The sequence below is a fragment of the Oreochromis niloticus genome, linkage group LG18 (assembly GCF_001858045.2).
Source record: "Oreochromis niloticus isolate F11D_XX linkage group LG18, O_niloticus_UMD_NMBU, whole genome shotgun sequence".
Taxonomy (NCBI): Eukaryota; Metazoa; Chordata; class Actinopteri; order Cichliformes; family Cichlidae; genus Oreochromis; species Oreochromis niloticus.
Window position 1 is genome coordinate 7,148,859 of NC_031982.2, and position 18,093 is coordinate 7,166,951.

General features: G+C 41.3%; 3 protein-coding genes across 8 annotated transcripts; 2 read left to right on the top strand and 1 right to left on the bottom strand.

The window, feature by feature from the left end:
• Nucleotides 1-552: 552 nt before the first annotated feature.
• On the top strand, nt 553-4,880 carry LOC100690235 (crystallin J1A). Of its 3 annotated transcripts, none has more exons than XM_013265513.3 (10): nt 553-709; nt 1,327-1,393; nt 2,080-2,256; nt 2,650-2,748; nt 2,822-2,914; nt 2,995-3,151; nt 3,540-3,655; nt 3,875-3,952; nt 4,103-4,242; nt 4,326-4,880. In XM_013265513.3, exons 2-10 carry the CDS (start codon nt 1,327-1,329, stop codon nt 4,425-4,427), a joined length of 1,029 nt encoding a protein of 342 aa, XP_013120967.1. In that variant the 5' UTR covers nt 553-709; the 3' UTR covers nt 4,428-4,880. The 3 variants fall into 3 exon arrangements, with proteins under 3 accessions (XP_013120967.1, XP_005476007.2, XP_025755905.1); XM_005475950.4 differs by having other exon boundaries at nt 587-676; XM_025900120.1 differs by lacking the exon at nt 553-709 and adding an exon at nt 1,038-1,061.
• Nucleotides 4,881-6,262: 1,382 nt separating this feature from the next.
• Nucleotides 6,263-12,576, top strand: eif2b5 (eukaryotic translation initiation factor 2B, subunit 5 epsilon). Its single transcript, XM_003457441.5, has 16 exons — nt 6,263-6,644; nt 6,869-6,993; nt 7,080-7,265; nt 7,353-7,530; nt 7,618-7,698; nt 7,784-7,861; nt 7,954-8,266; nt 8,359-8,504; nt 9,303-9,447; nt 9,593-9,694; nt 9,783-9,884; nt 10,425-10,515; nt 10,614-10,737; nt 10,857-10,982; nt 11,109-11,219; nt 12,321-12,576. Exons 1-16 carry the CDS (start codon nt 6,486-6,488, stop codon nt 12,381-12,383), a joined length of 2,130 nt encoding a protein of 709 aa, XP_003457489.1. The 5' UTR covers nt 6,263-6,485; the 3' UTR covers nt 12,384-12,576.
• Nucleotides 12,577-13,087: 511 nt separating this feature from the next.
• Nucleotides 13,088-15,809, bottom strand: mul3 (mitochondrial E3 ubiquitin protein ligase 3). Of its 4 annotated transcripts, none has more exons than XM_005475948.4 (5): nt 15,699-15,809; nt 15,153-15,277; nt 14,990-15,077; nt 14,782-14,902; nt 13,088-14,704 (listed from the first exon to the last, which is right to left on the bottom strand). In XM_005475948.4, the coding sequence occupies exons 2-5, from the start codon at nt 15,267-15,269 to the stop codon at nt 14,212-14,214; spliced, it is 819 nt and encodes a 272-aa protein (XP_005476005.1). In that variant the 5' UTR covers nt 15,270-15,277; nt 15,699-15,809; the 3' UTR covers nt 13,088-14,211. The 4 variants fall into 4 exon arrangements, with proteins under 4 accessions (XP_005476005.1, XP_025755906.1, XP_003457463.1 ...); XM_025900121.1 differs by having other exon boundaries at nt 15,153-15,271; nt 15,373-15,790; XM_003457415.5 differs by having other exon boundaries at nt 15,373-15,789.
• Between the last annotated feature and the right edge of the window lie 2,284 nt (nt 15,810-18,093).

Genomic DNA, 18,093 nt, shown 5'->3' on the forward strand with positions numbered 1-18,093 from the left:
TTTTGCTAAAGCATATAGTTAGGGCTGGACCAGGTGACCCTGAATCCTCCCTTAGTTATGCTGCAATAGACGTAGGCTGCCGGGGATTCCCATGATGCATTGAGTTTTTCCCTTCCAGTCACCTTTCTCACTCACTATGTGCTAATAGACCTCTCTGCATCGAATCATATCTGTTATTAATCTCTGTCTCTCTTCCACAGCATGTCTTTCATCCTGTTTTCCTTCTTTCACCCCAACCGGTCGCAGCAGATGGCCGCCCCTCCCTGAGCCTGGTTCTGCCGGAGGTTTCTTCCTGTTAAAAGGGAGTTTTTCCTTCCCACTGTCGCCAAAGTGCTTGCTCATAGGGGGTCATATGATTGTTGGGTTTTTCTCTGTATTTATTATTGTGCTATCTACTGTACAATATAAAGCGCCTTGAGGCGACTTTTGTTGTGATTTGGCGCTATATAAATAAAATTGAATTGAATTGAATTGAATTATTACTGTTACACTAAAAAGAAATGTTTTATTTCATTTTTGCAATCTCCACATTATCTCCATTCAGTCCGCAGGAGGAGGGCCCGGGTTATTGAGACATTTCATTGTGGGCGGTGCCGAAGTTTTCGTAACAAGTTTCATAATCAGAGTGTGTTGTGGTGAACGTACTGCTGGTGTAAAAGACTTTAAACGAATTACGGTACGCTGTGGACTACAGTAAACAGGGGCTAAGGTCAGACTTTTCTTTGTGAACCTTTATTTATGCCTAAACAACTCGCTAGTTTATGCTAGCTAAGAGTATGTTAGCTAGCACTCTGCTGTTGTGGTTGCTAGGGTCCTGGCTGTAGCTTGAACGAGTACAAACAGTGCTATATTTCTGTGAGTAGCTGCCAAGCTTCTAATCATTTAGCAGGCTACAAGTTGGTGAAAGCTCCGCCAAGCTGTGCTCGATTTGTCAGGTGATTAGGAAAGGTAGTCGAGGGCAGATGAAATCGATATGACCGCTTATCAGCTGGAGAGTTGATGATACTATATTTCTTCCATAGAAAACCGACTGCTGGGAAATATAATGAAAGAAATTCCCTGTGAGCGGTCACTAACTCTCTTATGTTTGCTCAAAGCTCAAGCTTTTGAATAACGGAATAATGGTTTGTCATTATAAAATAGTGAGCAATAGAAAATAATTTTTAGCCACATTACAAAAGCGGGAAACAGAAAATGTTAATTTTAAGAGTTGTTAATTTAAAAAAATTTAAACAGTCCACTCTTCCAAAATAATGAAATTAACTGTTCATTTTATTTAAAATTTCTTTTTTTTGAATGTATTTAATTCTTTGTACATTTTTGCAGATGGCTTCAGCTCTGGCTAACAGGGCAATAGGAGCCATCGTGGGATCAGCAGTGGCAGATGCTGCAGGTATTAATAGTGTCACACTAATTTTACATTGATGATCTATGAAAGTAATCATGCTTGTGTTAAATAACTGGAAAGACAGTCTTTATAGGGGACTAAAATGCCGTCCTGTGAAACACTCAATACCACCATACTACTTCCATGGCAGGGTTAGTTTAGTGGTGCACCTGATTAATTGATCATCACAAGTGTGAGCACCTCAGGCACCTCAAAACTGGATCATGCAACAAGACAATGATCCAAGGACAGCAGCAAATCTCTTTAAAAAAAAAAAAATCGCTGGAAAAATAAAAGAATCAACGTGTTGCGATGGGCCAGTCAAAGTCCAGACCTCACCCTGATTGCAATTCGATTATGGGACCTTAAGAGAGCTGTGCATAAATGAAAACAGACATCAATGAACTAAATCAATGTTGTAAAGAAGAGTGGGGCAGATTTCTTCCACAACAATGTGAGAGATTGATAAACTCTGTTGCCTGTCAAAACTGTCAAGACTATAACTTTTGAGCTGTCATAAGGTTAGCAGGTATCTTTCAGCTGAGGTGAGAGCTTCCTGGTTTGAGTTGAGTACACAGATCTTCAGGTTGTACGAGTGGAAGTGGATTTTCAGTCCTTTCTTATTTTTAACACATCTCCTTAGGTTTTGAGTAATGTCAAGGTTCAGAGTGTAATTATCTTGTCTCTTGCAGCACAGCCTCTCCACTGGGTGTACGACCTCCAGAAGTTAAAGGGGATCCTGGCTCTGAATCCAAACCCGGAATTCCACCCTGAGTCCGCTAACCCTTTTTACAGGAGGGAGACTGGCAAGCAGAGTTGCTATGGAGACCAGGCATATGTCCTGCTGGAGTCCCTGTCTGAATGTGGAGGTAGTGCTGCTGACTTTATCACTAAAATTAAACTAAACTTACATTTCTAGAGGTCATAGTAGGTTTCAGATTACTACTATTTACAGCAAGCGAAGTTATGCAGTTGATTCAGTTTGTTGTCAATAGAATTATTGATAAAGTTATGGATGGATTTGCTTTAAATTCTACCAGAAGTAGCACTTGGTCCAACATAAAGGGATTAACTACAACTGGACCCATGAAATTGCCTCATATCTTTACAAGTGATATAAGGAAAATATAAGAAAGTGGGCTGTCCTCAAAGAAATATTACACGTTACTCTAGATCCACATATTCTGCATGCAGGGACTGGGTTCGTGCAGTGTGTAGGGAATTTTCACACACTGTCTAAGATGCCTGATCTCTCTGACCAGGTCTAAACGTTGATGACCTGAAGCAGCGCACACTGAAAGTTTTTGGGCCAGGATCAGAGTATGACACGCCCGTCAATGATCCTTACAGAGAGAGGGGAGGTAAGAGAAATCTTGGAGATATCCCTGAGGTCCGTTACCTTTTTGACAAAATATGCAATTTGGACTTGTGCAGGGCCAAGACCTCAGCTGCCCATCGATGGGCCGTGGAGACATGCAAGTTTAAAGAGCTTCCTGAAGAATGTGGATGCAGGCAAAGAGGAGACGGGTAAAGTTTCTGAACTTATTCACAGCTTGACATTATGAAGAGAAATATCTCTAACCTAAACCTGTGCTGCTTTCCTTCAGGCTGTGAGAACGACTGTCAGATTGATGGAATAGCCAAACTGGCTCCTATAGTGGCTTTTTATGCAGGACAGCCTGACATGCTGGAGAAGGTGGAACAGGCCATCCGTGTCACCCAGAACAATGATGAATGTGTGGCGGAGACTCTAGCAGCAGCGAGGTCAGGACATCTTCCAGGCACACCAGTTTCACTTGTTTACACATATTGGATGTGAGAATTGGCTAATTAAGGGTTATTAATAACAACTTTGTTTTTAACCTGGAAACCACAATAGACTATTAGATCTGGTAATTAAAATTGGGCATAATAAGAAGTATTTGGAGCAGAGAGTATAAAAATAGGGAAGAGAACACGTTTCACATTTTAATAAACTGATCAGCCACATGAAAGCTGATTGTCTCTAAAGATCGTTCCAGTTTGGCTGCATGGTTGATTACATCTTTCTCTGTAGTGAGGCAAAATCAGAACGCATATTTAATACTGTTCTACAAAGATGTATAAAGAAAAACATAAAACGGAAATGTTCCACACTGACTTCTTTTCCCAGGTTTCTGGAACATTTCATCCTGAATGGTCCAGATCCAAAAGCCTTGGACGCGGTGCTCAATCAGCTTAATGACCCAAACAGAAAGCAGCCTCAAGATTTAGACAAAGCAGTCATCGGTACGTGAGGCCAGCAGCATATTTCCTTCCCTGTGTTAAAGTCATGAGACCGACTCATGTGATCAAAGAGTTTATTTTACCTTATTCTCTGAAGGTTCAGTTCCAATGTGACATAACGATGATAGGATAAAGAGATATGCAGAGAGTTATGTTTAGTATTTCTGTTAACATCTCATCTTATGTTTGACTCACTACTGCACCCTCTCTGCCTGATTTCAGGACACATCCACCAGGTGAAGGAGAATTTATCCAAAACTCCGCAAAAGCTGATCCCCTCTGTCTTCACAAATGCATGAGGTATCTTTGATAAGCTCCCTCAACCTCTGACATCAGTGTAGTCCTTAACAGTAACATGTGGTATAAGAGCACTATGTGTAATTTGGATAGCTGTGAGACAAACCAGGAAAAATGCCTTCATGCCATTCACATCTGCCTCTGATGTTTCAGGTTTGCCGGGTGCGTTCCAAGCCGCGCTGCACGGAGTCCTGACAGCCACTCGCTATGAGACGGCTGTCAAAGACACCATGAGCTGCGGGGGATGCACCTGCAGCAGAGGATCCTTCATAGGAGCCTGTCTTGGGGCTCAGGTGGGGCTGCCTGTTAATCTAATATATTCACGTGCACATGTTTTAAGTTTGATTTATTAAATGTTCTGTTCTCATTCTTCTAGGTCGGACTTGAGGGAATCCCGGAGTCCTGGAAGTCCAAGACCCTGCAATACGACTTGGTGTTGGAGCATGCCAAGAAGATAACCAAACACCTGTCGGCGTAATGCCTTTTAAGAAGGCTTAGAGAGAACAGTGTGACAAACTGTCGAGCTTTGACAGAACAGCGAATGATGGTTCCTGTTTAAACGTTTGGACGGCAGGAGCCAGATGTTTTTGTTTCTGTTAAAGTAAAACAGGTTGGTTCACATGTTCTGTGACAAGATATGGTAAAGATCATCATTATTATAAAAATGAATTACTATTGTAACTACTATTTCTGGGCTCTGTATATGTCATTTAAGCATTATTCATACTGACAGTGTGATTTGTGGTCCAACACAAAATATAGGAGTTTAGAGAAAAAGACTCCATGCACCACAGTTATTGCAAATGATATTTTTCCAATATCCAGTACTGCATTTATGTAGCCACAGGTTGTATCAAGAGCCCATAAACTGCAGGAAGCACATCAGAGATGTAAAGGCTATCAATAAAAAGAAAAATAATACCTGCCTTTATTTATTTTACAGTGTGCTTTTATAACTCACACATCTGTCTTTCCTTTTAGTAGTGAATGAAAATTTTCTTTGAAGCTGTAATAAACTGCTGCACTTGGCCTTCCAGTGCCAGTATCATAACATTAATAAAACATTAACAGGAGCTGATTGTATGAGTATACTGAGATTCCATGTTCCACATGGAGGTCACATTTTTCTTTTATGTCATTTTAAACTTTCAGCAGCTCAAGAGTGATTTTCATTTACACCAGATGAATATTTTGTAATCTCTTTCAAAATCTATAACCACACCAAATTAGTTAATAAAACAGGACGCTGTGTGAAATGTAATTGAACACAGAATGCACTGATTTGCAAACTGCATAAACCCACATTTTATTCACAGAACACAGAGAACATGAAATGTTTAAACTGAGAGGATGTACCATTTTAAGACAAAAATAAGGTTGTTTTAAATTTGATGACACAAGCATGAGGACAACAAAAGACTGGAAAAGTAGGTGGCACTGAAAAGAAACGGGTAGAGGAACATTTTGGAACTAATTAAGTTAGCTGGGAACAGGTCATTAACAGGACTGGAAATAAAAAGAGCATCTTAGAGAGGCAAAGCTTCTCAAGTAAAGGTGGGCAGAGGTTCACCACTATGTAAAAAAACAATTTTAAATTGTGAAACGGTTTCATTATAATTTTCATCCCAATGGCTTTGAATATCTCAGCATCTACAACTCATAATATGATCAAGAAACTGTCTTGAATTGTGTGACTGCGCTCTGAGCCGGTGGCACTGCAATAAAAACAGGCATGATTCTGTCATGGAAATCACTGTGAACACAGCTCACTGTACCATCCACAAACATAGGTTAAAATGCTGTCTTCTTGGGGCCACAGCTCCTTTGAAATTGAGTGAGACATAGTAAAAAACTGTTTTGTGGTCAGACTAATCGAAATCTCGAAGTTCTTTTTGGAAAAGAAAACAGTACTCAGTTCAAAAACCTGATTCTCCGATCAGGTCTATGAGGGTGTATTAGTGCATCTGGAACTGGTAGGCTGTACATCTGGTTCCATCAACGGAACTCTGCTACCTTAGGGCGAGAAGCGGTGAGCACCGTGGACAGGCCTGATTGAAATCATTAAGGAAATGCGCTGATGTCCCTGGTGCGGTGATGGCGGTGCTATATTTATTTCACATATACTTCACACACACACTTTGTGGCTTTTCGCTGTAAACTGTAAATTGTAATGTTAATGTAGTGAGTACACTGAATAGGAAACCCCCCCCAACAACGCATAGATGGATCGCTCATTAAATCTAACATATATATATATGTGGAAGTGGTGTTGTTTCAACTTTGCGATTTGGCACTGTTATCATACATGCGTTGTTACGCAGTGGTTTTACCTGTGCGACAACATGAGATAAAACTAGGCGCAGTGTATGTGGCCAACAAAATTTAAACTGTAATTTTCTTCACGCAAACGCTCTCGCGGGGATTGTCTGCCACTTTGCGTGCCAGCGCAATAATACTGTTAATAAAATTGTCCCGCTGCAGCTGCCGTAGCTGTGTCTGACGAAAGCGTTTAGTACCTACTACCTGGGAGTCAAACATGGCTAGTAAGGGGGGGAAACAAAGTCGGTCGGCGTCTGGCCTTTCAGGCAGAAAAGGTGCAGGAGACCAGGAGGAAGAGGACCAGCCGCTGCAGGCGGTTTTAGTCGCTGACAGCTTCAACCGGAGGTTTTTCCCAGTGACCAAAGACCAGCCGCGGGTAGGCAGTGAGCTAAGCTAACCGGAATGCTAATGGAGGCTAGCTTGTGTCCATGCTGTAAACAGTGACAGTGCATCACTCACACGGATGATGAAAGCATTTAATCAAACGACACTTGAACTCGTGCTTGTTGCTGTCTGTACAGTAGTTGATAAAATGAGAGAATCACGCGAGTCTCGTGATTGTTTAGCTCCAGTTAACTGTCACATTTTCATTGATGACAGGCGCTGCTGCCGCTGGGTAACGTTGCCATGATCGACTACACCTTGGAATTCCTCACTTCTACTGGAGTGCAGGAAACATTTGTCTTCTGCTGCTGGATGGCCAGTAAAATCAAGGCGCACTTGCAGTGAGTTTCCCTGCTGCTGCTGTGTGTGTGAGCTTTTGTTTTCTGAGGCTTACTGTATGAAAACTTATGAATATTGTGTCTGACAGGAAATCAAAGTGGTGTCGACCCAGTTCTCCAAACACTGTCCACATCATTACTTCGGACCTGTACCGCTCCCTTGGGGATGTGCTACGGGATGTTGATGCAAAGTCCCTGGTGCGCTCAGACTTTGTATTGGTTTACGGAGATGTGGTATCCAATATTGATATCAGCCAGGCTCTGCAGGAGCACAGGTAAAAGTCCACCGGCCAGCCTTTTTCTACATGAGAAATGGTGTTGATCTAAGTGTTTCCACAAGGCTGAGTTTTTGCGCACTTTAGGCATCGCCGAAAGATGGACAAGAACATCTCAGTGATGACCATGATCTTTAAAGAATCGTCGCCGGGTCACAGGTCTCGTTGTGAGGAGGACGATGTAATTGTGGCCGTGGACAGCAAGAGCCAGCAGATTTTACACTATCAGAAGACACAAGGGCTCAAGAAGCTACAGTTTCCAATGGTAAACAGTTGTATCTTTGGCAGTCTGTTATATCTTTGATGCATTTTGGGGTTTGATTGACTTTTTGAGTTTTTGTCTTACTTGCAGAATATTTTCCACAGTGGAAGCGATGAATTTGAAATCAGACATGACCTCCTGGACAGCCACATCAGTATCTGCTCCCCGCAGGTCGGTTTTGGGCCACACAGGGGAAATATTTAACTGTCATTGTTGGCTGCAGTAACATTTTTGTTTTTGGTGTCCTTTCTTTTAGGTTGCTGAGCTTTTCACTGACAATTTTGACTACCAAACTAGAGATGACTTTGTTAGAGGGCTTTTGGTCAATGAAGAGGTACTATGGAAGCATTATTATGTTGAAATTTGAATAATGGCACAAAAAAATATTTAGAGCATTTCTGACCCTTGTTCATTTTCTTTGTTTAGATTCTGGGCAACCAGATCCACGTGCATGTCACAAAGGACGGTTACGGTGTCCGAGTGTCGAACCTTCTAATGTATGACTCAGTGTCGTCTGACCTCGTGCGGCGGTGGGTCTATCCCCTGACCCCCGAGGCCAACTTCACAGACCAGGAGGGACATAGCTGCACATACTCTCGCCACAATGTCTACAGGGCATCTGGTGTCAGCCTGGGCCATGGCAGCCAGATGGAGGAGAACGTTCTTATCAGCTGCGATACCAGCATCGGTGCCAACTGTTACATCTCGAACAGTGTCATCGGTGACAACTGCATCATAGGTGAACTCTCTGGCAGCACCACTCAAAGTGCTTCAATTTTTAAGTTATAGAAGTGTAGTTAACATTTTTCTTTTATTGGTTCACTGCAATAGGTGACAATGTAGTCCTGGATCATGCCTACATCTGGAATCATGTTCACATTGCCAGTAATGTGGAGATCATCCAGTCTGTCATCTGCGACAAGGCGGAGGTCAAAGAGGGCGTGACTCTTAAGAAACAGTGTGTTCTAGCATACGATGTAAGCTCCACATCATCTTTTATATCCAATTGCAAAGCAAACTCTCTCTGGTGTCAAATTGATGTTGCATTTTAAAGGCGTTATAGCAATTTTGCATAGATTTTAAGGATATTGCATTTTGCCATCAAGACTGGCAAATTTTCCATTTTTCTTGACATTTTTTTGCTCTTTTTTTAGAGAAAACATCTGCAGATTTGACAAAAACTTTTAAAGGATCTAAAATGGCTTGTTATTACAGAAATATAACCACAGCAAATATCTGGTTCTTAACTGGATTTTGTGTAGTAGCTGTGACACTCTGGAGTCTAGTAGAGATGCCACAAATCTGGGCAAATGGGCAAAAAATAATCTGACATATATCCACTGCAATGCCACACTATGTCAGATATTGAGCAATACTGATAGAAGAATTTTGGTTTTAGTGTCTGTGCAAAGTTCAGCCAACCAGTTGGTTGCCTGTTTCCTTCATATTTAGTCTTCTGTGCTCTTTTTTATGTCCAAAAGTAGCTTTGATTTACACTAAAAGAGAATGATTTTACTAGTCTTAATCCAACTGGAAACAGGGTTTCAGATTTGGCTCACAGTCTGCTGGCTGTTGCTCCTTTGCACCTTCCTGCTGCAAAAGAGAAGTAATTACCCACAGTAGTACTACAAATATATAGCTATTGGTACACGTGCTTAGTTCAATGCATGAAATCAGGGACGTGCGTTCAGTGATCGTCTTGTAAAACGTCATCAGATATGAAGTCATATTTGCAGTATCTGCATATTTGAATGTTTCTATGAACTGTTTTACAGGTGGTAATTGGACCAAACATCTCTCTACCAGAAGGCACCGTGGTGTCTATGCACCATCCAGAGGAGGAGGAGGAGGAGGATGACGATGAATTCCTCAGTGATGACGCTGAGGTTGGCCATAGATCGGACAAAACCAAACAGAAAGGTGTGTATTATTGACAAAACAAATTTCCCACGTGTGGGACTAATAAAGGTTATCTTATCTTATCTTATCTTATCTTATTAAGTCTGTATTAGATCAGTTTATATGTTATCAAGCTGCTTGATGTGAATGTTCTCCTGTCTTCCAGTTTTCAATCCTGCAGAAGTTGGAGCAGAAGGAAAAGGCTACATCTGGAAGGCCAGCAGTCTGGATGACACAGAGGAAGAGGAGCTGTCGCAGTGTCTCTGGGGTAGAGCAGCAGTTCATCGTCATGGAACTGGCATTTCCCATGATGCTTCAGCTGAAGTCCCAGCATGCTTCTTTTCGTGTGTTCCCAGGCTTGGTGTTGAACCCAGACCCTGAGAGTGATAGTGAAGATAGTGAGACTGATGGGCCTGATGACCCGGTGATTCCTTCCCCTGAGATGGACGATGTCAAAGGTGAGAGGGCATGTCTCATTTAGGGATGATCTGATATCGTCGTGTTGGTGTTGTTCCCAGATCATCATGAAAGTGTTGTTCCAGGATCAACATTGCAAGTGACCAATCAGAATGTTGTGACGTTATTCTTTTGCGCGCCAAGCCATTCGTGCATTTATGAAATTCAAATGTTGCAAGGACAATATCAATTCTGCTTGCCGTTTATTAAAGGGTTAGGGTTAGGATTAGGGTCAGGGTCCGTTGATCGGTGGACAGAGGCGGTTTCTCGCAGCCTAAGTACAGTTTTTTGTTTTACAGCGGTTTTTCCCGAAGTCCCAAAACTATGACGTCACAGCATTCTGATTGGTCACTTGCAATGTTGATCCTGGAACAACATTTAGTATGATGTTCTGGGAACAACACCAACACGACGATATCAGATCATGCCTCATTTAGCTAGCCTGCATGTGAAACTATAATACTGCCCCCTACTGGCCCGAAATGACAACACAAACTGCAAAACCAATAATAATACTAATACATTTTTTTTCCCTTATGTAGTCTTCCACATGGAGGTGCTCGGGACCCTGCAGAGAGGTTTGGAGGAGAACATCAGCTGTGACAACCTCGTACTTGAGATCAACTCTCTAAAGTAAGGGGGAATTGACTCACACCTGTGTTGCTCCTCTTTGCAGTGATTGTTGCTTAGTTTGACATTTCCCACTCCCCCTCCAACCCCTCCTTTTCCAGGTATGCCTACAATATCAGTCTGAAAGAGGTGATGCAGATTTTAACCCGAGTGGTACTGGAGTACCCTTTCCAGCAGCAGGGCTCACATCTCACCCCTTCACAATACGTTGCTCTGCTTCTGCCGGTGAATAAGATATAGGTCTATTACTTTTAATATGACAAAACAGAAGCTCAGAAAAAAAACGAAAAACTCTTAATTATTTTCCTTCTTTTTTTCTTCTTTTTTCTTTGTGCGGCTGTCAGCTTTTGAAGAAATGGGCGCCGGTGTTTAAGAATTATGTGAAGAGAGCACAGGACCATCTAGACTGCCTGTCTGCCTTTGAGGAACACTTCCTGGAGCAGGAGAGCCACTGGGCTGCTATGGTCAAGGTCAGGAGCAATTAGCACTGATACGTGCAAAACTGCATTGTTAAAATTAATTGTTTGAATTGTTTGCTGTGTCTTTATCCAGCCTGTTAGGATGAGGATGAATATGCTGATTTGTTTGTAACTCAGGTTCTCATGAATATGTACGAGCTGGAAATCTTGGAGGAGGAAATGATACTGCGCTGGTTCTCTCAGGGAGCCACCGGTGACAAAAGCAGACAGCTCCGCAAAAACCAAGGGGTAAGTACAGTGTGAACTACAGTCTACAGGAGACAGCACAGAGCAGCAACAGAGTTTAAGCTCAGTATTCACGTTATGAACAAGTTTAGTGTAAATTTATGTATATATAAAGAAAGGAATTACAGTACTGTGCAAATGTACAGTTGAGCTACCCCCAATTTTTTTATATTTTGTTTCCAAGAGAGCCAGACATTCCTGTAATATTTTAATTGTCCAGGCTTTCTGAAAATCTTTCAGTCTTTCTTCGGACATTGGCTGCTTTTTCACTCACTTTTAGTCCAGTCCTTGTACCTGATCTTTTTCAGAGGAATCTGTTTTGTCTGTTAAGCCACTTAACACCAACCTCCTTTAGTCGATCCATCTACTGTTCATGAAGCCTCATAAGAACCTGTGTCAGTAGAAGAGTGGCTGTCAAGAAGCCACTCTTAAGGAAGTGAAACAGGGAGACAAGTCTGAGGTTTGCAAATTACACAAGAAGTGCTCTGAAAATTATTGGTGACAGATCTTACAGACTGATGAAAGCAAATTTGAAACTTTCTGGTTCACATTGTTGATAGTATGTATGCAGGTCAAGAGAGAGGTACAACAGTCAGTGTCTGCAGTCATCTGTATTACACTGTGGAGGCTCATTCATGGTTTGGAGATGCATTGCTCCCAGTGGTGTTGGAGATCTTGTCAAAATTGGTACTCTCAGATTTTGATTCCTAATACAGTAGCATCTGATAGGCAACAACTTCATCTTTCAGCATGATAATGATCCCAAATACGCTACCCAAGCAGTAAAAACACACCTGTGACTATGCTGTATCCACACCTGGAGACAAAAACATGCAGTGAAACACTATCATTATCATGGACTGGCCTCCCCAGAGCCCACATCTAACATTATTGAAGCAGTGTGGGATCATCTTGATAGTGAACAGAACAAAGGGGTGCTGTATCTGTGTTTAAGAAACAGCCTATAAACTCCTCATTTACTCACACCTGAGCACGAGTATAGCTTTATATTCACTGCCTCTGCAGTGAATATAGCTTTATATTCACTGCCTCTGCAGCAGTTTCATGGTTTCTAACAACCATTTATCCGTTTCTCTCCAACAGCTGCAGAAGTTCATCCAGTGGTTGGAAGAGGCTGAGGAGTCTTCAGAGGAGGATGGAGAGTAATGAGGAGCAGTTTAAGTTATGACAAGGTCAACTCTTACCCTTCTGCATCTAGTTACCATCCGGACGTGCTCTGTACAGCTGAAGTGGACATATTTTAATCACATTATGCCACGCCGTGTAAAGGCTGGTGTGAATGTCAGTATCCAAATAAAGGACCTGTGGTCTGCTTGGAATAAAGGGTTTTAACAAACAAGTGTGTGTTATGAGTTCAAAGTATTGGAGATGGATACAAGAGGAAAACCAAAATAACAATACTGGTCCGGCCGGGTTGAGTCAAACGATGATTTTAATGAACACACGTGTGGGAGATGGGACACTGCATGCAGACAGCATCAGATCTCAAAATGGTGGAGCATTGCTCAAACTCTTATAGCCTCTAGTGGCCCCCACCTAGTCATAAAAGCTTAAACATTCACATTCTTTCTCTCACACGGCGCCTAAGCTATGACCTTGGCTCCCTGTTTATCTGCTCCTGCTGAGATGGGGCAGAAAACCTCTCCGGTATGTTCTGTTCTCTTCTAATCAGACAAATAAGATCAAAACTCTCTGAAAACAGTATTTCTTATAACTCAGCTGTATAATGCATCATAAAACAATATCATCCATTCACAATAAATCAGCAGTCTAATGTAATGCAAATCAGTTTAACAAATGTAATAGTTATCACCTTCTAATTCAGGAGAATAATGCAAACTAAAACTACATAATACTTCACAATCTTTAATTAGGGGTATAACATGGCATAAGGTAATATTATAATCCCACATGTGTCACTCAAAATCAAACAGACATTTCTAAACTCTGATGTTACAAAACTAAAATCATTTTAAAGTTTGTGTGCATTTTTTTTTTTAAGTTAATGAAACTGATTGTTCACTTTAAAAACAGAGCAGAAGGAAAGAATCCAAGAGGTAGGAGATTGTAGTACAATAAGATTTCAAGCTTAATAACGTTTGACAAAAATTAAACATTTCATTAATTCTCTGGGCATATTCGGAGAATGCTTCTCTTTATGCGAACATGCTTCCTTGCTTCCTTCCATCTTGGCTACTCTATGCGAGGATGTAAAAGGCGCATGGAAGGACACCCCTCTTTACTTTGGACCATAAGCTGTATTAAAGATACTTGAAGCCTCTTTATGGTGGAGGTGGAATGATTTCATGGTCAGGAGAGGACAGCGTTTGCATAAGGAATCCACCAACAGTAAAAGTAAAGCATAAACTAAAATCATTAGAAATGATTACAAATAACAGCTTGAATGTACAGTGTGTGTTAACAACCCAAGAGTAAAATTAAACCTACTTTAATCTCAACTAATTAGAAAAATAAAATTTAATGACAAAAATAAAGCATCAAGTTTGATTAAATTGTTACATGAAAAGTGAAGAAAAAAAAAAATCACAGTAGCGCACAGGTTTCAGCCTGCCTGTAACAAACCAAACCAGTCTTTAACTCCTCTTTAAGCATGTTTACACGCTTTTGAACTGAATCTTTATCTAATTAACCTAGAGAACACTTATTACAATTTTCATTTAGCAGATCTACTTCAAAATATAAAACCAATGCATTTTAAGATGCAAAACTATTATGAATTTGGCTTCTTTTTTTGTTTTACTGTTGTCACATTTACAGTTTTGTTTATGTGTATTGAGAAAAGTTTAATTCGCACCAGCGTTTCTAATTTTTCACCCCCATGGTCATGACTGGAAATCCCTAAGCTTGCCTTGGAACATGACAGGAAACTGCTCAAAATATGCAAGAGAATTATGTCAGCATAACACAACTTTAGCAACCAGTAAAACCTGCACCAAACCCTTCGTCTTCTGCTCTAATTTGATCGTTTGTCTCGTTTATCCATCATGCTATGAATGACACAGGCTAGAACTGCAGTTCCAGTTATCCCAGTAAAGGCAGACAGCGTCTTCCACATGGTGGCTGACGACCTGTGGCTGTTCAAATAGCTATTGTAGTCAGTGGGCACGAGGATGTATTTGCGGCCATCCCTCGGGGCCTGTAGCCTCATCACCTGGCCTCGCTCCAGCACAACCTCGCCGAACCCCGTCATGGTGGTCCCCACGCGCAGCATCTCCTCCGTCTCCTCCTTCGACACTGGTTTCTCCCCACCCACGGTTTGCAGCAATGAGTTCACAAGGTCCTCCTCAGCATTTCTCATTTTGTAATAAACCCTTTCCAGAAAGCAGCCGGAGGCCTCCAAAGGGTTGTGCACCCTCACACTTGCATCAGAGATGTAGGCGCCTGGGCTGATCAGACTGAAGGGCACAGAGTTGTTGCTCTCTTTTTTGTACCCTGTCCGGGAGTTCCTGTAAGAGAATGCATTCTCAATGGAGCAGAAGATTAATAAACAGACATTTGTGGTGTATTATTTAGTGGTATTCACCATTTCGCAGCACTGGAGTCCCAGTATTGCCAATGCTCCACTGCAACAAGCTTCTGAATCACACCGTAGCATCGTGGGATGAACTGGCTGGTCAGAGGCTCCCCATCTGCCTGGACCTGACCTTAAACCAGATATGTAGGAAATCATAAGTCTTCTTAAAACTATCTCTCCAGGACTGAGCTCATTCAGTGTGTTGACATATTTCTACCTTCAACAGCAACATACTGGAGCCGCCTGTGGGGAGAGGCATTCAGCACCCTGACCAAATCTTCATCTGGTCTGAAAACAGGGATTTCCTAAAAATGGAGACGATTGATTTGAATGATAAAGGTCAGACTTTATGTAAGATTTACAGCAGACATGTCACTTACCTTTAGCGCTTTCAACTCTTTCTTCTTCTCTTTGTACAGGTGATAAAACAGGCCGGAGAAGCCAAAGGTGGACCCGATACCAATCAGAACCAGAGGGTTCACGGGAAGGTCGCTCATATCTGTAGCTGTGAGGAGAAAACACACACAGCTGAGTGGAAAGGAAACAGATTCAAGTGAACCAGTGATGAGCAGTGTCACTGTTGCACATGGCAACCCCCACCTTAACGAAACGGGTCCGGGAAGTTATTTCGAGGTCGTAAAGTTCGTCAACACAGAAAAAATAAACAGCACGTACAGATCCACCTGTCAAAACCTCTGAAAATGTTCGGTGACTTTGGTTTTAAAACCCCTTTAAAGCCCCACTGCGAGATATCATTTTATCAGCATCTTTGCTGCTACAGGATTACTCCACGGAGTTCAGTTCAGTGCTGCTTGACTGTCATGTCTCTCTCTTATGACGTCTCTGCCTTCGCCTTATGCCTATAGATATCTTGTAATGCTGCACTGTCATTACATGAAATTGCGGAGAAGTAACACAAAGCTTACCTGTTAAAACTACCAAGTAAAAGAGCCACACTTGCCTACCGAAGGAACAGAAAACAAAAGCTGTCAGTTACTTCTCCTACACTTCCGTTTTTACCGGGTTACGTCACGTTTAATTAACCAATAGAATGTGAGCAGATTTTTTTTGCAATCACGCCGTTTGACCACTTCGTGGCAGCACGGCATATGTGGTTAGTTTATTAGGCTTAAAAAAACAAAAAACAAAACAAAACTGAAATATATAAAATCAAAGGATTGGTATGCTTGGTATAAACTTTATACCAATCAGGTAAATTTCATTTGATTCTATTAAATTTAACGTTTTTCAAACCTTCGTGGAAAATTTACATGTAATCATATTAGTTAAACACAGCATTATTCTTCCTGGGGTCCAAAAAACCTCGCAGTGTTATAGCTGTACACAGATACATGTAGCAGCTTCACCTGTGACTGAAAGGTTTTTTATATTTTTTTTTATTTACTTATTACTTGTGTATTTTTTGAGCATTTTTTACTGTTGCTTGTATGATTTATATTTTGTTCTACATCGTTATTGTTGAGAGCTTTGAAAAAAAAGAAAATCAGATGTACATGCCATCCACCTATCAAAGCTCTCCTGTGTCATTAAAACTACATTTTGCTAGGTACAGTTGTACAAGTGCTCATTAACATCAGCCAAACACATAGCAGCAACCCAGTGGATTTAGGTGTGCAGACATAGTTAAGATCACCTGCTGAAGTTGAAGCCAAGCATCAGAGTGGGGAGGAAAGGTGTTTTAAGTACTTTGAATGTGGCGTGGTGGCTGTTGTCAGAAGGCCTGGTCTCTGGATTTTATAAACTGCTGATCTACTGGGATTTTGCTGTATAATCATCTCTAGGGTTTACAGAGAATGTTTGGAAAAAGACCAAATATTCAGTGATCCCTCAGTGGAGAATGGCCAGACTGTTTCGAGTTGACAAGAAGGAAATAGCAACTCAAATAACCACTTGTAACCAGCCAAGGTACAGAGGTGGGAAGTAATGAATTACAAATACTTACTGTTCTTAAGTTTAGTTTTCAGGTATCTGTACTTGAGTAGTTTTTTTCTGATTACTTGTTTTTTAAGTGTCAGCAAATTTCAAATGCAACATTTCTATGGGCAACATAGAAATCAGCAAACATCAGAAAACACATAAACTGTTTGTGTGTGGTTTGTCTCAGTGTGTTGCTAGCTAAAGGTGCAGCTGCTGTATTTCACAGGGAGAGAAAAGACAGAGAGCTAACTTCACTCAGAGATGGAGAAAGATAAGAAAGGGGGCAGGAGAGGAAGAAGAGAGGTTAGTTTTAAAGATAAGGACTGATCAGTGGTGTTTGATTAACTGGAAAATTTAAGCTAAGCTTACATAAGTAAGGCACTAAGTAAGCTCTAAGTCTTCCTTGTTTATAAATCAACATTAGGTCTGTTTTTTATGGTGTGAAACCTGCTGCAAAACAAACGGAGGTAGACTGATGTGTTATTTAAAGGCTGCATGAAAATCCTCAGGAGGCTAGTGCAGTATAAACAGATTAGTTTGCTGTACTGTGATGGGTTTAAAGTAAAGAACAGAGTTAGGTTACATGAGCTGTAGCAGAGATTCATATAGATTTTAGCTGATGATGCTTAGATCCATTGACTGAATTCCACCTTCATACCAACTTTATATCTTCTAGAAAAAAGCCAGCGTAAACGGTGTACTGTCAGTGTAGAGGATGGAAATCAGCCAGGACAACTCATGAAACATCTGCTCACATCTGGTTGAAGTTGTGCACATCCACAGAGAGCAGCAGGTCTGCTCATCACAGCCTGTAAACTATGAAAATCTGCTGGAGCTCTCAGTAGAATTTATTGTGACTTATGTTTCTTTTCCCACACTGAGCCATTACAACCGATTTTAGGGTTCCCCACATGATAAATCCCTGTTTAACCCCTGACTGTACACAATTTTCTGTTTATAGGCAAAGTCACCCTCCAAAATGATGCCGGTACTTTTTTATTTTTACTTGACTAAAAAATATGGATCAATATTTCAAATTTTAGTGGAGTATTTTTTAACAGTAGTATTTACACTTCAACTTAAGTACAGACTGTCTGTACTTTTACCAAGTATGAGGTATGAAGAAAAGCATCTCTGAACACACTTGTTGAACCATGAAGCAGATGGGGTACAGCAACAGAAGACCACATCGGACACCACTCAGGAAACAGAGGCTGCAGTTCACATGGGATTGGAAAAATGTTGCCTGATGACATTTGCATGGTAGGGTCAGAATTTGGAGTAAACAACATGAAAACGCAGATCCAGGCTGCTTTGAATCAGTGGTTCAGGCTGCTGGTTGTGGTGTGGGAGATATTTTCTTGGCAAACTTTGGGCCCCTAT